The sequence below is a fragment of the Melanostigma gelatinosum genome, assembly GCF_949748355.1.
Source record: "Melanostigma gelatinosum genome assembly, chromosome: 8".
NCBI classification, from domain to species: Eukaryota; Metazoa; Chordata; class Actinopteri; order Perciformes; family Zoarcidae; genus Melanostigma; species Melanostigma gelatinosum.
The window spans coordinates 11314938-11333225 of record NC_136641.1 but is presented as its reverse complement, the minus strand read 5'-3'; the positions used below and the strand labels follow the sequence as shown (position 1 = coordinate 11333225).

General features: G+C 43.6%; 2 protein-coding genes across 2 annotated transcripts; one reads left to right on the top strand and one right to left on the bottom strand.

Annotated features, from left to right (window-relative positions):
• Positions 1 to 1292: 1292 nt before the first annotated feature.
• On the top strand, positions 1293 to 12805 carry arhgef16 (Rho guanine nucleotide exchange factor (GEF) 16). The gene is made up of 15 exons (XM_079273237.1): positions 1293 to 1431; positions 2177 to 2810; positions 3337 to 3388; positions 4196 to 4365; positions 4745 to 4801; positions 6463 to 6623; positions 7806 to 7958; positions 8050 to 8179; positions 8652 to 8726; positions 8845 to 8937; positions 9143 to 9294; positions 9987 to 10169; positions 10699 to 10769; positions 11371 to 11472; positions 11620 to 12805. Exons 2-15 carry the CDS (start codon positions 2244 to 2246, stop codon positions 11757 to 11759), a joined length of 2106 nt encoding a protein of 701 aa, XP_079129363.1. The 5' UTR covers positions 1293 to 1431; positions 2177 to 2243; the 3' UTR covers positions 11760 to 12805.
• Positions 12667 to 17490, bottom strand: ybx1 (Y box binding protein 1). Its single transcript, XM_079273238.1, has 8 exons — positions 17231 to 17490; positions 15278 to 15341; positions 14973 to 15006; positions 14799 to 14888; positions 14362 to 14646; positions 14090 to 14175; positions 13395 to 13786; positions 12667 to 13021 (listed from the first exon to the last, which is right to left on the bottom strand). The coding sequence occupies exons 1-7, from the start codon at positions 17334 to 17336 to the stop codon at positions 13441 to 13443; spliced, it is 1011 nt and encodes a 336-aa protein (XP_079129364.1). The 5' UTR covers positions 17337 to 17490; the 3' UTR covers positions 12667 to 13021; positions 13395 to 13440.
• Between the last annotated feature and the right edge of the window lie 798 nt (positions 17491 to 18288).

The window sequence follows — 18288 nt, the reverse complement described above, 5'->3', positions numbered from 1 at the left end:
CATTTATGTTGGATGTACAGTTTTGCAGAAGTAGGGTATCAAGCGTGCACATGTCATGAAAGACATGGTCCTGGTTGGGGAATCATTTGGAAATATTCAAATTCACTTTCATCGGATGCCATATGATGCTGAAATTAAAAATGATGTAAACATCATTGCCATTTGATTTTCTATATATATATATTTAAACTCTGTATATAGTGACCCTCTCAGATTTGTGTTTCATTGTTTCCATAGTGCATGATATTACATGTCTCTGCCTTGCTTGAATAGAACGTTGGCTAATTCATGTATAATTATATTTTCAGACTGTTAAAATGATGACAATAAATCTTTAATCACCAAACAACTTCAGAGTGTGTTTGTGTTACCTGAAGCTTATAATGTTCAGTTTTTGTTGAGGTTGATTGTGCTGAGGTCATTTTTGAGGACTGTGCTATTGTATTGGACTGAGTTATAGAGGGATATTTATGCTTTCAGAAAACTGACTATGGGTTTTAACTCCAATATCAGGAACATTCCACTTGAAAAGTAGGGAAATGATCTGAATCTGAATTGGATTTAAATGAATACATCTAAAATACCACTATCGGCAAAATGATAATGCTAAAGGTGGAAAAAATGGTAATATCCAAAGAAACACAACTACGAAAATGAATAAACTAACAAAAACGTTCTGCAGATCTATGTTTACATGCAGGAACGTTTCAGACACTTTTGACTTGATTTACTGCTTTAAAAGAACCTGTATGAAACTCAAACCAATATTTCTGAAATGTGGGGAAGCCTTTGAAATGATTTTAATGTGCCATGTATTGTCTCCATGCAGCGTAACAATCAGTGACGAGGCTGTAGTTCCTCCTGTTTGTCACCAGAGGGGGGCAAAGGGCCGTTTGTCAACAATCAGGTAAAGGACGACAACAAACATCAGAAAGTCAGATACAGATGAATATTGATGGGAGATAAATATATACATATATATTTATAATTATACAAAAAAAAACATGTCTTTCTGTATTTGTAAATAATCAGAATTATGTGGCCAGGTCAAACTCAACCCGGCGTTTTAAAATGCATTTGATTATTAAAAGCAGTTTTTTATTTGGCAAAGTTGATGTGTGAAGCGGCCCCGCGTAACTGAAACACTGAAGTGAAAACACTGTGATAAGTTGCGTCCGTTGCTGTCGGCTTTTACCTGCCAGGGTTCGATGATTGATTGACACTCACCTGTAGTGACGTAGGCAACGCGGCTTAATAGGCGCCTGCAGACCGAGGAGGAAGTGAGCGGATACGGAGAAATCTGTGACCGAGTGGAGCGGAGGAGGATCACGTCGTTGCACCGATCAGCACTTCTCTTTAGAAACCACCGGACTCACTCGTGATAGGCTCGTTTAACAAGAAGGCTGGTGTTCGTAAGGTCGGCTCGCATAGGTAAGGCAGCTGTTGAACTTAATATTTGTTGAACCGCGTTTCACCTCACTGTTATGAACCATGGGAATGTCAGGCAGACATTTTTGGTCCCACCCTAATCCGTCTGTTGGGCTGCGAAGTTATTGGAAAATTCAGACTGCGACTTAACAGGAAAAAAAATAAGCAAATACCGTCCTGATTTATTTCACCGTCGGTGTAATAACAGTGTGTTTTAAAAATGCAGTTAAAGCTATTGTTATATCATCTCTGTCATGAAGGCAAGTTTAAGACTGTGGCTATAATGACATGTTTATAAGACTGCAATGCATCGTGCCTGTGTGTCTGCACTTGACATAACAGTCTTTGCACAGGGCAGGTTAGGAGTATTTAACAGAGGAAAAGTGTTTGGGTGTTTTTTTCATGTAGTTTCTGTCGCGCGCAGATTTGCAGGTCTTTCTGTGTGCTTTTGTGTGGGCAAGTGCAGTGTGGGAGTGAGCGCTGAGTCACGGGTTGAGTCCCTTGATATGAGTTTGAGGACGGACACAACTGGCTGAGTGTGTGAGTGGGGAACTGGATCAGGGGTTAGGCTCCCTCCTTCGATGGGAAGAGATCTGGGAGCCCCACTGTAGGTCACTGGTGGTATTTGAGGGTCATCCAGACTACTCTCTAATTACCCCTGTTGTTTTTTTCCCCCATGTCTCCATCCAAGGTGCTGGTTTCTACATGTAGTTTGACTTTCTTCTGGCTCTTTGTCCCTCCTCTTCAGACTCGTTTGATGTTGTAGGTGCTGAAGATCTCAGTAGACCGGGCCGAGGTGACGCTGGGAGGACACCATGTCCAACAGCCAGTTGGACAGCTACAAGGGCGACCAGGCCCCTCTAGTTCTGGAGCGCCACTTCTCCACAGAACTCCATATATCTGAGCCCGGTGATGACCGCTGCCAGCCACAAAGCCCCCCCACGGCCCAACCTGAAACATCCACACCCCAGGAAGATGAGGTAGACAAGATGGTTGTACCTGAGCGGGTGGTTTTGAGCACCCAGAGTCCTGCCGCGCGGAAGGTTGGCAAGCACCAGCTCATTCCCAAGAATTTAGCCAGCCGGCCTAAAATCCGCCACCACACCACCGTGGTGACGTTCCCAGTGGGACTGGAGAACGCCAGCAGTGTGACCCGCAGCCGCCACTCAACCCAGGGGCCAGATGTGTCCTGGGAGGATTATGACAGTGATGGAGACGGCTTCGCTCTGAGGAGGAACGGCAGGAACAAGTCATACAGAGCGGCGGTGACCAGCCTGGACATTGAAGCCATGGCGTCGAGACAAGGGGCCGCAGCCATGCTGAAACCTGTCAGAGAGGGCAGAGCAGTCAGTCCTGGTCCAGGTCGCAGCCCTGGACGCAAGGTACAGGGGGGGGGCATTTATCTCATAGTTGATGTAATAGAATTTGCAGTTGCAGATGGCTAAAAAAAAAAATCGTGTAAAAAGACATTTTAATCCACTTATCTGTTGGATATTATGAGTGTTCAGTCATTGAGGTCTATCAGAAGCAACTGGCTGAATGAAAGTGGAGATTTCAGTTCCAGTTATGTTCTTCAGATGAACACAGAGCCCAGCTGACACAGTTTTAGCCTCATAGGTCTCAGCCAGCATAGCCAATGGCATCGGCGGTGACTTCTGTCAATTTCTCCTTTTAGTCATCGTGATGATGCCGTGTTTCCACAACTGTTTGCTGTCTTCCACACCCAAGAGTGTTTTTACCAGAGTACGCTGGAAAAATGCTACATTTGAGGATTGGAAGAAAAAAGGCAGTGCTGAAGAGAGAATGAGATGTTAGGAGAAAAAGAATATCGAATTAAAAGCTGAGTATTATTGAGGCACGTGCATTCCACAGTGTGAAACTCAGGCTGCACTGCTGTCTCCCCTACAGCGCACCCTGGGGCGAAAGAGGAACCAGAATCATCGTGGGTCCTTCAAAGATGGTATGTTCCCCATGTGTCACTCTGTCCACTTCTCTAAATATGGCTATAGAACTACAAATACATGGGAAATAACGTTTGTCTTTTTTTTTAATGAAAATGACAATAATAACATCTGGATACAATCTGTGACGTGGCTTCCAAAGGATCTCTTGAGAGGACAGAACAGGAAAGCATTCATGCTGAATGCCAGATTGTTCCGTCTTGACTATCGATGTCCTGTGCCTTCAGACAATGCCACTTCTCCAAATATGATTTTGAGTCATTTTCCAGGTATAATCATGCAGACATGAGGAGGTTTTATTGAAGAGTTTTGTTTGTCTGCCTGTTGAGCTGATATCTCACTGGGGCAGCTGCTCAAAACAAACGTAAGACGCAAGAATCGTCTTTCACCGGCACATTTATCTCCGTGAGAATCAAACCTGTGACCTGAATGGTCTCGGGATCATTCCAGTAACGACGCACTGCAGGCAAAAACCTGCGTTTAAATCAAACTCCCAATTCGCTTCTTTTTTTACAAACGGCTGCATTCTCACTTCCCACGCTTTAATTCTCAAAGTGACTCGTGTTATTATGTTGACAGATTCCAGCTCTGCTTTAGCCTTTTATTTTTCACACTTGACAAAATACCTACAATTAACTTCTTTCAATTCATTCAACGGACTTATGGGTGAATAACATCCGAATCCTTCATGCATGAGCCCATTGTGTGAGATAAATATTTCAGTTCAGAAACCAGGTTTTATTCCAAAATCATCGCACGCTGAGACTCTGAATTGAAACCTAAGCCGTGTTTGTGGAAATCCTCAGCTACTCCGCGCCTCTACCAGGAGATCCGTGAGCGAGGGCTGCACTCCACCAACCAGGATGAGCTGCTGGACGACTTTGTGGTGGTGGAGGCTCCCGTGGCGGTGGAGGACCAGGGCATCGTGGTGAAGAGCTACCGGCCGGCACAGCTCACTTGGAGCCAGCTACCGCAGGTAAACCGTTTAACTGCACTGACGATCAAAGTAGGTATTGTGTACAAGTGCACTAAAAACATAGATCAATTTCTATCAGAGAACAGTTTGTCTTCTGATCAAATGTCCTTCTTGCTCCTGAACTTCAGCTGGATTTTTCCTTTTATCTAAAAGGGTGCAATATAAAAGCTTCTTAAACCCCCACACTCCGTGACCCTGTGTAGAAATGCTGGCTAAGTTTGCTCTAGAATGTTCGAATACCCGCCGAGTTTTCTCTGACAGGCTGGAACATTTTTTTTACGATTTACGATTTTTTTTACGATTTTCAAAACAAATTTTATCTTGAATATACAGCAGAATATGGAGTTAAACATTGGTTTTATTTTTATTTTGTACAAAGGTGAGGGACATGGGTATCCTGACATTGATCTCACCTCAGGAGAGAAAGAGACAAGAGGTTAGTATGTGTGTTTACCTGTGTGTGTGCGTGTGTGTGTGTGTGTGCTGGTATGTATGCCAACAGTAATGTCCTAGAAGGGATTTAATGTGCTGCAGGAAGCAGGACAGCTCTGATGCAGCTCAATAGCCGAACGTGTTTTCTTCTTTCGATACTCAGTGTTTTGAATTACTCACAGACACACAGGGAGAAGAAGAGGCTCGTGTACCAACTGTTCACCAGACTTTAAACACAATGCAACCATGATTACATGATATTGATTGTTTCTTGCCACTGAGTTAGAGGGAAAAACAGCCATGGAGACGGTTAATTGAATAATTCAATTCTCTAGCAGTAACCATAGAAAGTTATGGGTCAAGCTCCTAAAACACAGAATCATACATTTCCCAAAATGCAACTCAAGTGTCTTTAATTAGACCACGCATGCCTCCTTAATGCCTCCCCTAACACACTTCCAATTAGTAATGCAGGCTTTCTGTTAAATCACAGTGTGCCTTAAAAATGTCCTTTACAGTTATATTCATTTTCATCCCACATCTGCCAAATTTGTCTGGCAACAGGTTCAAACTCATTCTCAAGAGTTTTTTTCAAAAGGCTTTCTAGGAATCAAAGGACTTCCCTCAACAGAAGTAGACATAACAAGTTGAGGTATAACAACAAAGCCAGGTACAGCTCATTATAAAATAACTCCAAGAAAGCATTGAACACAGGCCGATAACACTGTCTGCTGGTGGATTTCTCTTTTTATAATGCGTCTGCACCGGCAACAGACGTGTCGATACCAAAGGTCCACCCTGTGTGCACTACAGTCCTTAAATAAAGCCGCACCCTGCCAGCTGGTGCTCGTCTCGCTCTTTTGTACCTGCTGGGTTTAGTTTCAGTGCTTCAGCAGAATGGCAGCCATTCATGGCCAATTGAATGCTGCTTTTTAGGGACATGAAAGCATTTACCGGATTCCACCAGGCGCACCATTTCAGGAAGTAGTGCTCTTGATTTAGCCTAGCTAGCTAATGCCCTTTGCTCCTGCCTGAGCCACTGCACCTTTACAGGAAGTGAAGGGGTGTGTAAGATCACCTAAGATCCTGACCACAGTCGGCAGAAGTTAATTACGCCCTCCATTTCAAAATAATGATGCTGTCATACAGTGAAAAGTACTTCCACACTGCTACAAATTGCTGATATGTTTTGTTGTCTGCTGGTATATGCTTCTGATACCTGTTAGATAATTGGCAAACGATTACCTCAACAATTACAATGTGAAGTTTGTCACTCTGTAACAAATCCACCATTCTCCCTACACGTTTAATATTGGAACAAAATGGTTTATCATAGAGGACAGCAGCACTACAGATGTCTCCACCAACCGCAGCCTCAATAGACCACAATGCATTGCAGCCACAGCATGTGTTTTACTTCATGTCAGGGACATGTCTGTAGCACTTTCTTGATCTTGAGGAACGTCACTAATGCTTTGCTCCGTTTCTCGATGTGTAAACTCCTATTTGAGTGCAGAAAGTAGAGATCATTTCTCTGGATGTTGTTAAAAAAATAATTATGGGAAATGTAGGGAATCACCAAAATTACCCAAAGGAGAAAAAAAAGGTTGCAAATGCGAGTTCTTCACATTCACACTTATTTGAGCATGTGTGCTCATTTGACAGGCCATTTTTGAGATCATCACATCAGAACATTCGTACCAGCACAGCCTGGGCATCCTGGTGCGTCACTTCAAGAGTAGCGAAGCTCTGAAGAAAACAATGACCGCCACAGAGTACCATCACCTCTTCTCCAACATCTCTGTCATTCAGCAGGTCAGCAAACGGTGGGTGCAACATCCTCTTACTTGTGTGTGTGTGTGTGTGTGTGTGTGTGTGTGTGGGGGGGGGGGGGACTAGTGCCAGCGCCTTGTAAACAGGATCCGATGACGTTATCTGTATGCTGTCTCTACAGATTTGAAATGGGGCTGCACATTGAGTGTTTTTTGTCATACGGTTGATGTTGTATTCCCATTGAGATGGGGTTTGAAGCAGAAAATGGGTTGTTTTAAAGTTTCAGGTGGAGTATTTCCCTTTGCTTGTCTTTTGTATCCTGTAGGCCCCATCAACATGTTAAAACACGCCAGCCAAACCGGTTCTACTGCTCTGAGTGTTATTCCCGGGCTTTAAGATGATAATGTGCATGAGTGCAGCCCGTATTGCTTTGTGCATTGCTAGCGACAGACATTTGAATGAAAATGGATAGAGAGAGAGCGAGTTTTAGCAGCAAGAGAAGACGTGACTTTCTGTCTTTGATCCTGTTCTTTGTTTCCAGGTAAAACAGGATGTGTGAAACTAGAAGGCAGAGGGCTTCTCAGGAGCTCCTGTATGACCTGACTTACAGTATCTGTGTGTGAATGTGTGCACACAGTGCAGTTGCTTCCTGGGTTGGGCTGTTTTACCAGGTGTCATTTTACAGCTTTTTGTCAAACATTTCCCCAAAATGCATCTGACTGGCAGGATAAAGGAAGACCCTCACCACCTCTCCCTCTCCCCCTCCCCCAGCTTTTTGTGATGATCTCAAAAATGGCCTGTCAAATGAGCACACATGCCCAAATAAGTGTGAATGTGAAGAACTCGCATTTGCACGGACGCCTTTTGTTGTCAAAATGACAGGCTCAGATAACTTCCTCCAGTGACACAATTGTTACAGAATGAAACTTAACATTACAACAAACTTTACTTAGTTTAACAGGGAATTCACCATGTAATAGACTATAATACAACATATATATATTTAAGTTGAACAACTTTCTTTCGACGAAGCTAGATAGAACCCCGAAATAACAGTGTGTTGATAAGTGTCATCATCACATACGAACAACCTGAGATTCAAAACCGAGAAGTTACCACATTCAGCCTGAACTCACTGGCACAGCTCTGTGTCCTGCTCAGGTAAACAGCCTGTGGGAGGAGAAACACAGCCCTTTCACTTCTTTACCAACCTCCCCCTCTCGCTTCATTTTCAGGTTTTTCGAGGACCTTGAACGGCGTCACTATGACAACCCAGTGATCCGGGACATTAGCGATATTGTTCAGAACCACGCAGCCCACCACTTTGAGCCCTACATCGTGTACTGCTCCAACGAGACATTTCAGCAGAGGACGCTGCAGAAGCTGCTGTGAGTAGCGGAACAAACTGTGACAATCCGAGTTGCTGCAGCGACGCGGCAGGATGAGCTGAACCTTCCACCTTTTCTTTCCGTCTATCAGGACCAGTAACACTGCGTTCAAAGAGGCCCTGAAGCAGATCGAGGGGAGCAGTGACTGTGGAGGCCTGCCCATGATCTCTTTCCTGATCCTTCCCATGCAGAGAGTCACCAGACTCCCACTGCTGCTGGATGTCAGCATAACCTTTTCTTTCTTACATAAACCACTCATTGTGAGGCGCATAGCTGCTGAAAATAGGATGCCGAGGGCCACTTATCTGTTTTTCTTTCCTTTGTGTCATTTCAGATATGCATTCACCACATTATTTCCAAGTTTATCAATTTTGTCAGCCTTCAAAAAACGATTTGAATTGTGTTAATTATTTAAGCTCGTAAAGCTGCGCACCTATTAAGATCAAAGGGCACTAAGACATATTTATGTATCATAGAGACACATTTGTGGGGGGTGAAATTAGAAGAATTTACAACATTTTTTAAATAAGTCAACAAATGAATAAAAACCATATGTGTGCATGTACACCTTATGATTTAGAAACTCCAGATTCCGCTTCTTGGCATGTATAGTGGTGCAGAAGGTTGTTTTGCGTCCAGAAGTAAGTAACTGCTACTCACTAAGTTTTGTACCTTTTTGTTCTCTCCTCACAGACCATCTGCCAGAAAACTCCGGATAAGACAGCGGAGTACTTTGCTGCTGTGTGGTCACTGCACGCCATCAGCAAGGTTAGAGAGCCGTTGAGAGAGCACTCTTCATCTCGCATTTCAGAGCGGACGATGAAGTCGATGTGTTTTTAAAGTTGCGATTGTCATTATGTCGTTGTTGTGATCGTTAATTCAACAGTTGGTCTCCAGCTGCAATGATGGTGCTCAGCGGATGGAGAGGACGGAGCAGATGTACACCATCCAGAAACAGATGGATTTTGGTAAAATCAAGGTAAGTTGTGGTTTGTGCTCAAACACCGTCAAGGAAAGTGAATATAGAGTTCACAGGGTTTGACTTATTCGGTCTAATGATGGCCGTGGATGTAGATAGGAACATGTAATGGAACCCGGATAACGCTTCGGACTGATTCCTGTCATGTCGTCATGATTCAGTTAACTAACCTGAACCGATGGTGATAACTCTTGTGTCCTCACAGCCATTTCCTCTGGTGTCGTCATCGCGGTGGCTGAAGAAGTGCGGTGAGCTGGCCTTCAGCACCGAAGAGCTCAGCATCTGGAGGGCTTTCAGCAGCAGGAGCTACTACCTGTTTGTCTTCAACGACGTACTGATCGTCACCAAGAAGAAGAGGTCAGTGGGGCTGAAACACACCGTTTGTTTTGAATATTATGCACTTCAATTCTAAAATAATATTTGTACTTTCACCGATCACATCGCTCCCACTTTAGATAAAAGAACCTAGTAGTGCATTGCTAAAATGGGGGCAGCTAGAGAAGAGAAACGTGAGAAACACATCCAGGTTTTGAAGCATTTCAGGAGCTTTGTGCGTGTTTCTCTGGGACTTTGGGTCCAACTGCTGGCAGGCAGGAAACATGAGAAACTGAGTGAAATGACAAGAGGAAGGGGACGGAGAAAGGAAAGTGCATGGATCTGGTGCTTGCATATTTGAGATTCTTCAATCTTGCATTCAGCATGGCAGCGCGACAGACTACAGCTCTCTGTTTTGAGTTAGGGAGAAACCAAACAATGTCAACACAGAGGAAGGAGCTGCCCACAACACTGGAGTCATTTTCAGGGTTGTTAAGTTGACACTTCGACCCAGTCATTAGGCGATAATATCTAGGAAATGCTATCAGCAGATGGTCAAGCAACGTGGTTTGAATGTGTTCGTTGTACACCCATGCACAAAGATAAAATAGTGACTAGGTTCAGCTACACTATAATGTGTGAAAGTGAAGATATTTCTGTGAACGTTCCTGCACAATTTGATCAAAGTTATCTTTTAAATAGACATTTGAGTAAAAAACGTTTTGTTTGTCCAGTGAGGAGAGCTTTGTGGTGATGGACTACGCCACTCTGGAGAATGTGGAGGTGGAGGTTGCGGAGGATGCAGAAGGACGAGCGTCTTCGCCTGGCAAGAACAGCTACTATCTTTCCTTCAAGCTGCAGATGAGCAAGAACAGTGAGGGCAAAGTGGAGCACATCTGCCTGGTGGCCGAGTCCAGGTAACCATGCTCTCAGCTCCCTGCAGCCATGAACTGGACATAACTGTACATTCCTCAAGTGGGAATTTGGAAAACACAAGGTTTAAGTATTATGAGTTTATAAAGATGCTTTTCACATTGCATTTCCTATGACTTCTTCACAATAAAAGCATCTTGCCAGTTCACCAGTGGAAAGCTTTTATTGTGAATTAGCTCTAATAAGACTGAAGGTGACTAGTACACAGTAATATAAGGCTAGTGTATGAAGTACAAACAAGAACATGTGATCAATTAAACCACAAACCACAGAGATTCAGTTCGAAGCTACAAAAATACTGAGAGCTGAACACAGAGACCTCTTGGAAAAAAACTGACTGCAAACCAAATGTGATGTTTTGTTTCTGGCTCCCTCTGCTGACAGAAGGTTTAATGCTCCCGTGCATTGAGTCCATTCGTAAGAAGCAGACTTCTTGTGTTAATACATGTTCAAAATGCAACACTAGCTCTGGAGTCGTATTTAACTGTGTTTTTCTTTGTCTCTGTTGCCAAGGGATGACCGGGCACGCTGGATAGTTGCTCTTACTGAACACAAGCAGGATGGAGTCTTTACTAGTCGAGATGGTAAGTCAGCATGTTTTATTTACCAAGGGAGTCATTCTTTGAAATACACTTTGAGTTCTGAGCTTGATCGGTTTTCAGTGAGGGCATGTCATTGTTGAAAGTGGTAAATGTTCTCTTGCCTTTCATTTGTAAAAGATTCATTTGTTATGGAAGGCAGTGTGCTGCACAGAAAACAGATGGTTCATTTTTCATTTCTAATGAGTCTGCAGCTGTTTTAAATGCAATCTTATTGACATGCATACCAGAGCTGAATAGGCTCTCCCTTCTATTCCAGACCTTTCAACTATTACTTAACATTTTCTTGATCTATGTGAAGCCTGACTTTGGGTTTACGATGAACTAAATACATATAAAGAACATAAGCAGCACCAACACTTTCTGTTTGCGTAGCAGCAATTGTTTTAAGTGGCATTGATATTGTTATATAAAGGGTGTGCCTTTCCAGGCAAAATGACACATTCCAGGAAGTAAAAAGATGTGCTGTAGATATTCATCAGTGTGGCACAGGTTGTGTTTTTACAGAAAAGACAACCGGTTTGTTGACATTCAGTTAAAAGCGTTGGTTTCATGAATCACATTGCATTATGGGAATGTTTTTCAGGCCTTCCACAGTGTGAGGCCACCAAAGCCTACATGCCGAAAGAGCCAGATGAGTTGGGGCTGCAACAGGCTGAGCTCGTCATCGTGCTGCAGAAAGAGGAAGGTGAGTGTGTGTGTGTGTGTACTTAGCTCCATCACTATCTGTAATACATCACATCCAGACCCTCATGCTCAGTCAGTGAGCCGCCTCCCTATACTTAATTTAAAAGCATGCGAGGGTGCGTAAAAGCTAACCGTCTGCTCTTCCTAGCCTGGAGCTACGGGGAGAGAATGCGAGATGGAGAGAGAGGCTGGTTTCCTGCCACCTGTGCCACCGAGATCACCAACCCAACGGCCATCGAGAACAACGTGCAACGCATGAAGCGGCTGCGCAAAGAGACCAACGTTTGAGCAACTCTCGGAATGTACAGTGGACAAAATAACAAACACCGTCTGGGTAAATTGGCGACACTGCATTGGTTGAATATCATACTGAACACAGTGGTCCAGATGTCCGTCAACAACACACTGATCTAAGTGGTCTAAGGTGTATACATTGTGACCATGAGATACCTGGGTTGGATCCAGCCAGTGTTCATGGTTTATGTTACTCTGTCCAAACACATTTTAAAACATCAGGTTATATCTCCACCAAAAATGTTTTATTGCAGAGCTATTGTATATAATATGTGCTTTTGTCCACTTTCATATGTGTAGCCAATAAAGACTGGACATTTGCTATAGCAGGACTTACTGGTCAACAGTGGCAGATAACTACTCATCCAGCACTACCCTGGTGCTGTACATGTATTTGGTGAGAATGTAAATTGAAACTTACTTGCTGTAGTAAAAAAATGAGCCTCAGGCCGAGGTTTGAATACAAAATCTAGGCGCTACAAAGTTAAATTCTTTTGTATACATGTATGAGAAGTTGCTTAAACTGTGTTGCCTACGTATTTCTTTCATGAGTCCTAAGCTCAAGATGTGGAACTTGATATACCGTAGTGCTAAATGTTGGATGCATTTCTTGTATCACATTGTGTTAGTCATTTCAAGATGCTGCATAAGAATTTTGTTATCCTCGTGTAAAGTAAATTAAGAATCGTGACCACAGAAATATCAGTTTTGGCAAAACATTTACCATTATAAACGCTGTTTATGACACTTATTGGTGAATTTGGCGATTGTAAAATTGACTGCATTATACAAGGTTATGTCTGCATTCAAAATGAAAATAAATACTAGTTAACTGAAATACAATTTCAATTTGTGTCATTGTTAAGAGCCAATTTACTTGAAATATAAAACACTCGAGACATTTTTCCTGGTTTCTGGACTTTTATTTGAGCTTGCATTTTGTTAAAATGTTTGAATACATAAAAAGTTATTTAAAAATGTCAAACTGACCAGTTATCAAATTCCATTTTTTTTTCTTCAAAAACCATTTGGTGTAAAAACTTAGGACAGATTTAGAAAAACATTTGCTGTTTCCCCAAAACGTTTGTAGCTGTCACGTAAAAATAATGGGAAAAAAAAAAAAAACAAGTCTGCATAGATTCTGCAGGCAATCGGTGGTAATCTGGTCAAATGCATGGTGCAAGCTTGTGACGATCGTCAAGTCAAATCTTTATTGCTCAGATCTTGTTTGATGTTTCATCTTGTTGACAAAAAAACTGTAAAGAAGAAAAGGATAAAATTAGTCAATTGTTCATCTGTATGCTGCATTTTTAGTCATGTAGCGTGCCTGAAATGTGCATCACCACCAGACAGCAGAAAAAGAATCAAAAGCCTAAAGCTGCTGCTCGTATGGAGAAGAGCCAATAGCAAGGGCTCTACGGTGCCCGACAGTTTGCTTTATCAAAGCCACTGCACTACCTCATTCTTTGGATCATCTACAGATCCAACAGAGTGCAAATGACAAGCTAGTTAGCTAGCTTAGCTGTTAAATGTAGATGTTTTAAGTTCCCTAGTATTCGTCTGCTCTGTCTGAATCCACATATTTGTGAAATTTAAGTTAATGGAAATGATCAGCGTCTTTATACTGACCCGGACGATGGTAAAAGATGGTAGGTGCCGGTGGGCAGGTTGTTTCCTACTCAGCCCCACCCTGCTGGGCCTCGGGAGCGGACGTCTTCTCTGCAGATGGGTCACCTCCTGTCTTGGCCTCCTTGGTTTCCTGGCCGGGTTTGTCGTTAGTCTGTGGACGTCTGCGGCGGTAGTTGAAGTTACGGCGATAGCGTCGCTGGCGGGGCTGTTGGTTCTGACCATCTTCGCCGCCCTGATTCTCCTTGTCCTCCTCGCCATCCCGCACTGGTCTCTCGCCATCCCGCACTGGTCTCTCGCCATCCCGCACTGGTCTCTCGCCATCCCGCACTGGTCTCTCGCCATCCCGCACTGGTCTCTCGCCATCCCGCACTGGTCTGGGACGGGGGGGACCCCTGGAGTGAACAAGCAAAAAGCAAGGGGCTGTAAGGAATCATGAATTATCAAGAAACTAAGAAGTGGTGATATCATCTACTGAGATGAGATGCAGTTTTAAAAGAAATTTGAATGCACAGCTGCAATTTGAGGGTGGGCTGCAATAAAAGGAAAGCTTATCTGGCCAAACAGGTGGCATTTATTAATTGAGGTTTGCTGGTAGACTCTGGGCTAGAATTCTTTGATAGACAGCCCAGTGCTTTACTCTTCCATTGTTTGCAGCCCTGCGTCAATGAAGCCCTCACGTAAACCTGGGAATGAACCTTGCTCGGAAGCCTCTGTAGTAGCTCTGCCTCGCTGGTTTGTTGCCCTGGTCAGGACCTCCCTGGCTCTCGTCGCCCTCGCCTCCCTGAAAGCAAATACATCAAACAACTGACATGAAGCTTTTTCCAAAGCCAACATCGTAAGCAAACAAACCACGTAATGAAACTGGCCACCCAGCCAACATAGCTGAGATTATGGGCCTATTTTGAGTCAATTTGCAAGATGTTGTCCAGACCCCCGGATACACCAAGACACGCGAGTGTCTACTTACAAAGTATGGTGGGTAGCGCCGTCTGCCGGGGTAAGCGGGTCTGCGCTGCTGCGGTTGCTGCACTTCTCCTTCAGGGGCACTCTCTCCCCCATCTCGGCTGCCTTTGTCACGGCCTCCGTTGGGTGGCTCACCCTCTCCGTCACTCTGGTAGTTGTCGGGATATTCTCCAGCGCGAGGAGGGCCCCTTCTTCGGGGATAGCGCCTGTAGCGGTTCCTGTCGGCAGCGTACTTACTTCCCTGGACTGCAATGCCTCCTGGACCAGTGACATTTGCCGCCTCTGCTCCCTTTTTAAATAAAGAAATAAATGTAATTACCCAAATGAATTAGCGAGAGAACAATTAATAGGATGCATCTTTTTTAATAGCTGCAAAATAATTTCAGAATTTTGGACCTAGTAAAAAAACCTGATTGCATTACCAACCAAAACACAGCTTACCTTCTCTCCCTCAACTACGTCAAACTCCACAGTTTCTCCATCTCCAACACTGCGAAGGTATTTCCTTGGGTTGTTCTTTTTGATGGCCGTCTAAAACCAAGAACAGTTCAGGGGTTAGATTTCATATTTATGATCATTATACAAGTGAAGAAAATAAAACTACGTACAACTTACCTGGTGTACAAAAACGTCCTCCTTTGTATCATTCCTAAAAAATAAAAGAGGGTAAGAGATAACACTCAGTTACTTCTAGTTATCTTGTTGAGCCAGAGAATACAATATATATGCAGACAGATTGACACTAAACCGGGAAGCGTACGGATAAGTACTGTGCGTAACAAGAGCATGGAGACCAGCAGACAAATCGCCTGGTAAGCAAATCAAAGCCTTAATAGGATTGGGAATGTTCCCACACACACACACACACACAGATGATATCAGGGTCTTTAGGATCCATGGATAGGGTGGGGTCCACTTACCGATTGATAAAACCATATCCATTCCTGACGTTGAACCATTTCACTGTACCCAAGACTTTTGTTGCTGCAACAAGACACAACAAAAGAAAATGATTAAGCTTCAGTCATTTACAATATTACACTGTTGCAGTGTATGGCTAGCATATTGTGGGTACAAATAAACCTTCCAACCAGCTTGTCCATGACTCACAATATCAATGAGAAACAGAAAGGGAATCAAACAGCGAGATATTATGAAAAACAAACCAGGGCCAGATAATGTGGAAGTTATATTTAACTCCCAACTGTCACCCTTTTATAGATCCCGGTGCTTAGGGGTGCCCTGTGCCAGCTGCACTTAGTGTGCGGTATGAACCAAGCACATTATGGCCCAGTAATGACTGCGCTATTTCTAGTGTGGAACGCAAGATTAGTAATCATCCAAATGATCAGTGCATCTGTTTTATAGAGCTGAGTTATTGCGCATATTTAAGATGGATGCAGCACTACAATGCTGCGCTGTGATCACTGATATGTCAAAGTTGGGTTACTACAGACCTACTTACGTTTACACGAGTAGTGCGTTCACACGTGGTAGAGTCGCGCCCGGGTACGTTAGCATGCAGCGAGCCCAGCTGGCTTGTTAGCGCAGTAGCTAACTAGGGCTCAACCATGTGGTTGGATTAAAGCCAGCGAGCACAAACAGCCGTAGCACATCATAACATATATTGGGACCAAACATTACGTAAGGATAAAAGTAAACATGTCGGCGTTTCCGTGGTTTTCGTCAAACAGAAAACTCAATGTCCAAAGAAATCCGTGGAAATATACAGCGGACATTTTGGGTTGCCCCTTCAGCCGTGTAAATAGCTAGCGTAGCTTCGTTAGCCAACGAGCTACCATCGCTGTTTTAAGTAGCTAGGCCCTTAAATGTGGGCAGCATTTGACAACCGTTGACAGTTATATTCGAATATATTTATAAACCGGCCTCACTCGAATCGTTTCGCCGACCACGTTGGGCACACGTTTGAGGGTGCGTTTCGACTTCGTTTTTGAGACATATTTAGTTCTAACGCGGAACCAGACCATTTCGTGTGAACAAAGGGACGGTCTGCCGCTTACGTTAGCTTGTTTTCTACGGTAGCAATCGTGGCCGGCTACGTGAGCAATGTGACATAACTTCGTGTTCCACCGTGATATGCGATTAGCAGTTACCAAAACGATCGTTAACGTCTCGACGTCAGCTAATATTGCCTCGTTACTTCGACGGAGTAGTGAGTGGCTCAGACGTTTGCCTCGAAACAATAGTCCTGAAACAACCTCAACGTTCGTGCATGTGACGGCCAATCGGTAACACGGCATTCCGTGGCAGCTATTAGACGTTTGAAGGCCAGTACACGGCAGAGATAGACCGGTTGGGATTTAAGGATTACCGTCACAAACCATGTATTCTAAATCTGAAATGAATGCCACTCAGAGAAACGGATGATAATTTATCAAAATAGTGGATATGCAACACTAGCAATAACCACCTATATTCCAACTGACATTTTAAAATGTGTGTCGCGAGCTAACGCCAGGACTAATGTTTCGCCTCTTGACAGCAAATGGAAATGCATTTTACCTTATTCAAGATATTATTAATCATAGTTCATACCCAACTAACGTTATATTACTTACAGACAGCCAACAAGTTAACGTTATAGCTACATAATAGTCTGCGATTTAAGAGGTACAAAATTAATGTTTATTTTATAATTTGCTTATTTCAACAAACGTTAATCTATTTGAGTTAACGACATTTCTTAAAATGTTGGCGTAACATTAGTGATTCAACGGTTAACTGACCCGGTGGTTGGGCAGTTAACATTTGCTACCGCCGCTTTTGCGCACCGCCTCTACAGCGTTCCACACCACGTTCGCTAACTTAACGTTAGCTAACTAGCTTTGTTAGCTCATTTCCAGGAGCCTTACCGATGACCTTCTTATCCGCCGCGGAAGCTTCGGCTGCCGGGCTGGATGGGCTCTCCTCATCGGCAGGGGCATCGGGTGGTTGTTGTGTCTCAGCCTCGCTGCTCATGGTTACGACTGGTTGGTTTCTGCCGGCGGTGGCTCTCTGCTATGTTTCCCGGTGCTAGATGGTAACCTGGGCCGGCGGTGGTAGGGGCTACTGCCTTCGGGCTCTCAGCTTTCCTCTTTCCGCTCCCGTTGCCGATCGAACTGGGCAGAGTGAGAAGCTGTGCCGGGGAATGTGCCTGACCGGCGGTCCGCCCAACTACTCTTCCGATTGGTTGGAATGTGTTGTGAAAAACAAAACGCATTCTTATTGGCTGAGACAACTGTCAAATTCGGTTGAAAGAAGAGTTTGCTGAAAATGATTGGCTAAAAGAGATTGTCCTTATCACCGCCCCATGGTGATGCCGAAGCCAGACAAGTCGGACAGAAAACCGTGACACTTTTGGAACAGTGTGCTTGGTTGTGTGTCTTTGAACAAAATGTACAAATACTGAAAAACACAAGGACTCGATTTATTGTGCCAGTCTTCCATACAATCATCTCAAAATACACAATTATTATATTATAATTATTATTAGTAGGTATTTCGTTCAGTTAATGCACTCGTTCTTAAAACGTTGTCTCTTAATTCTTTGAATACAATTTTAATTTTGTAAAGTGGGTGATTGTCTGAGATTGATTGAAACGGTTGTGTGTATAGCTGCCATCACTACTTTCAAAACATAAAATGCATAATAGACATTGCACACTGTAGCCGCATGGACACTGACTGCAGCACGTGGAAATGTAATGGGGGGAATTACTGACCCAATTTAAGGGAAGACTTAGGAAAGCATAACGATTTTATTCACCGAACATGATGTAAATGTCATATTCATAATGTTTACTGCATCGTCAGTTGCTGTGTGCATACATGAAACCGTGGCAGATTTAGGAAGAGAGCTCATTTTGATGTGCTGTAAGAACATTAAGTTCTCACCAGCCAATAAACAGGTCATTGTCGACAGCTATACTCT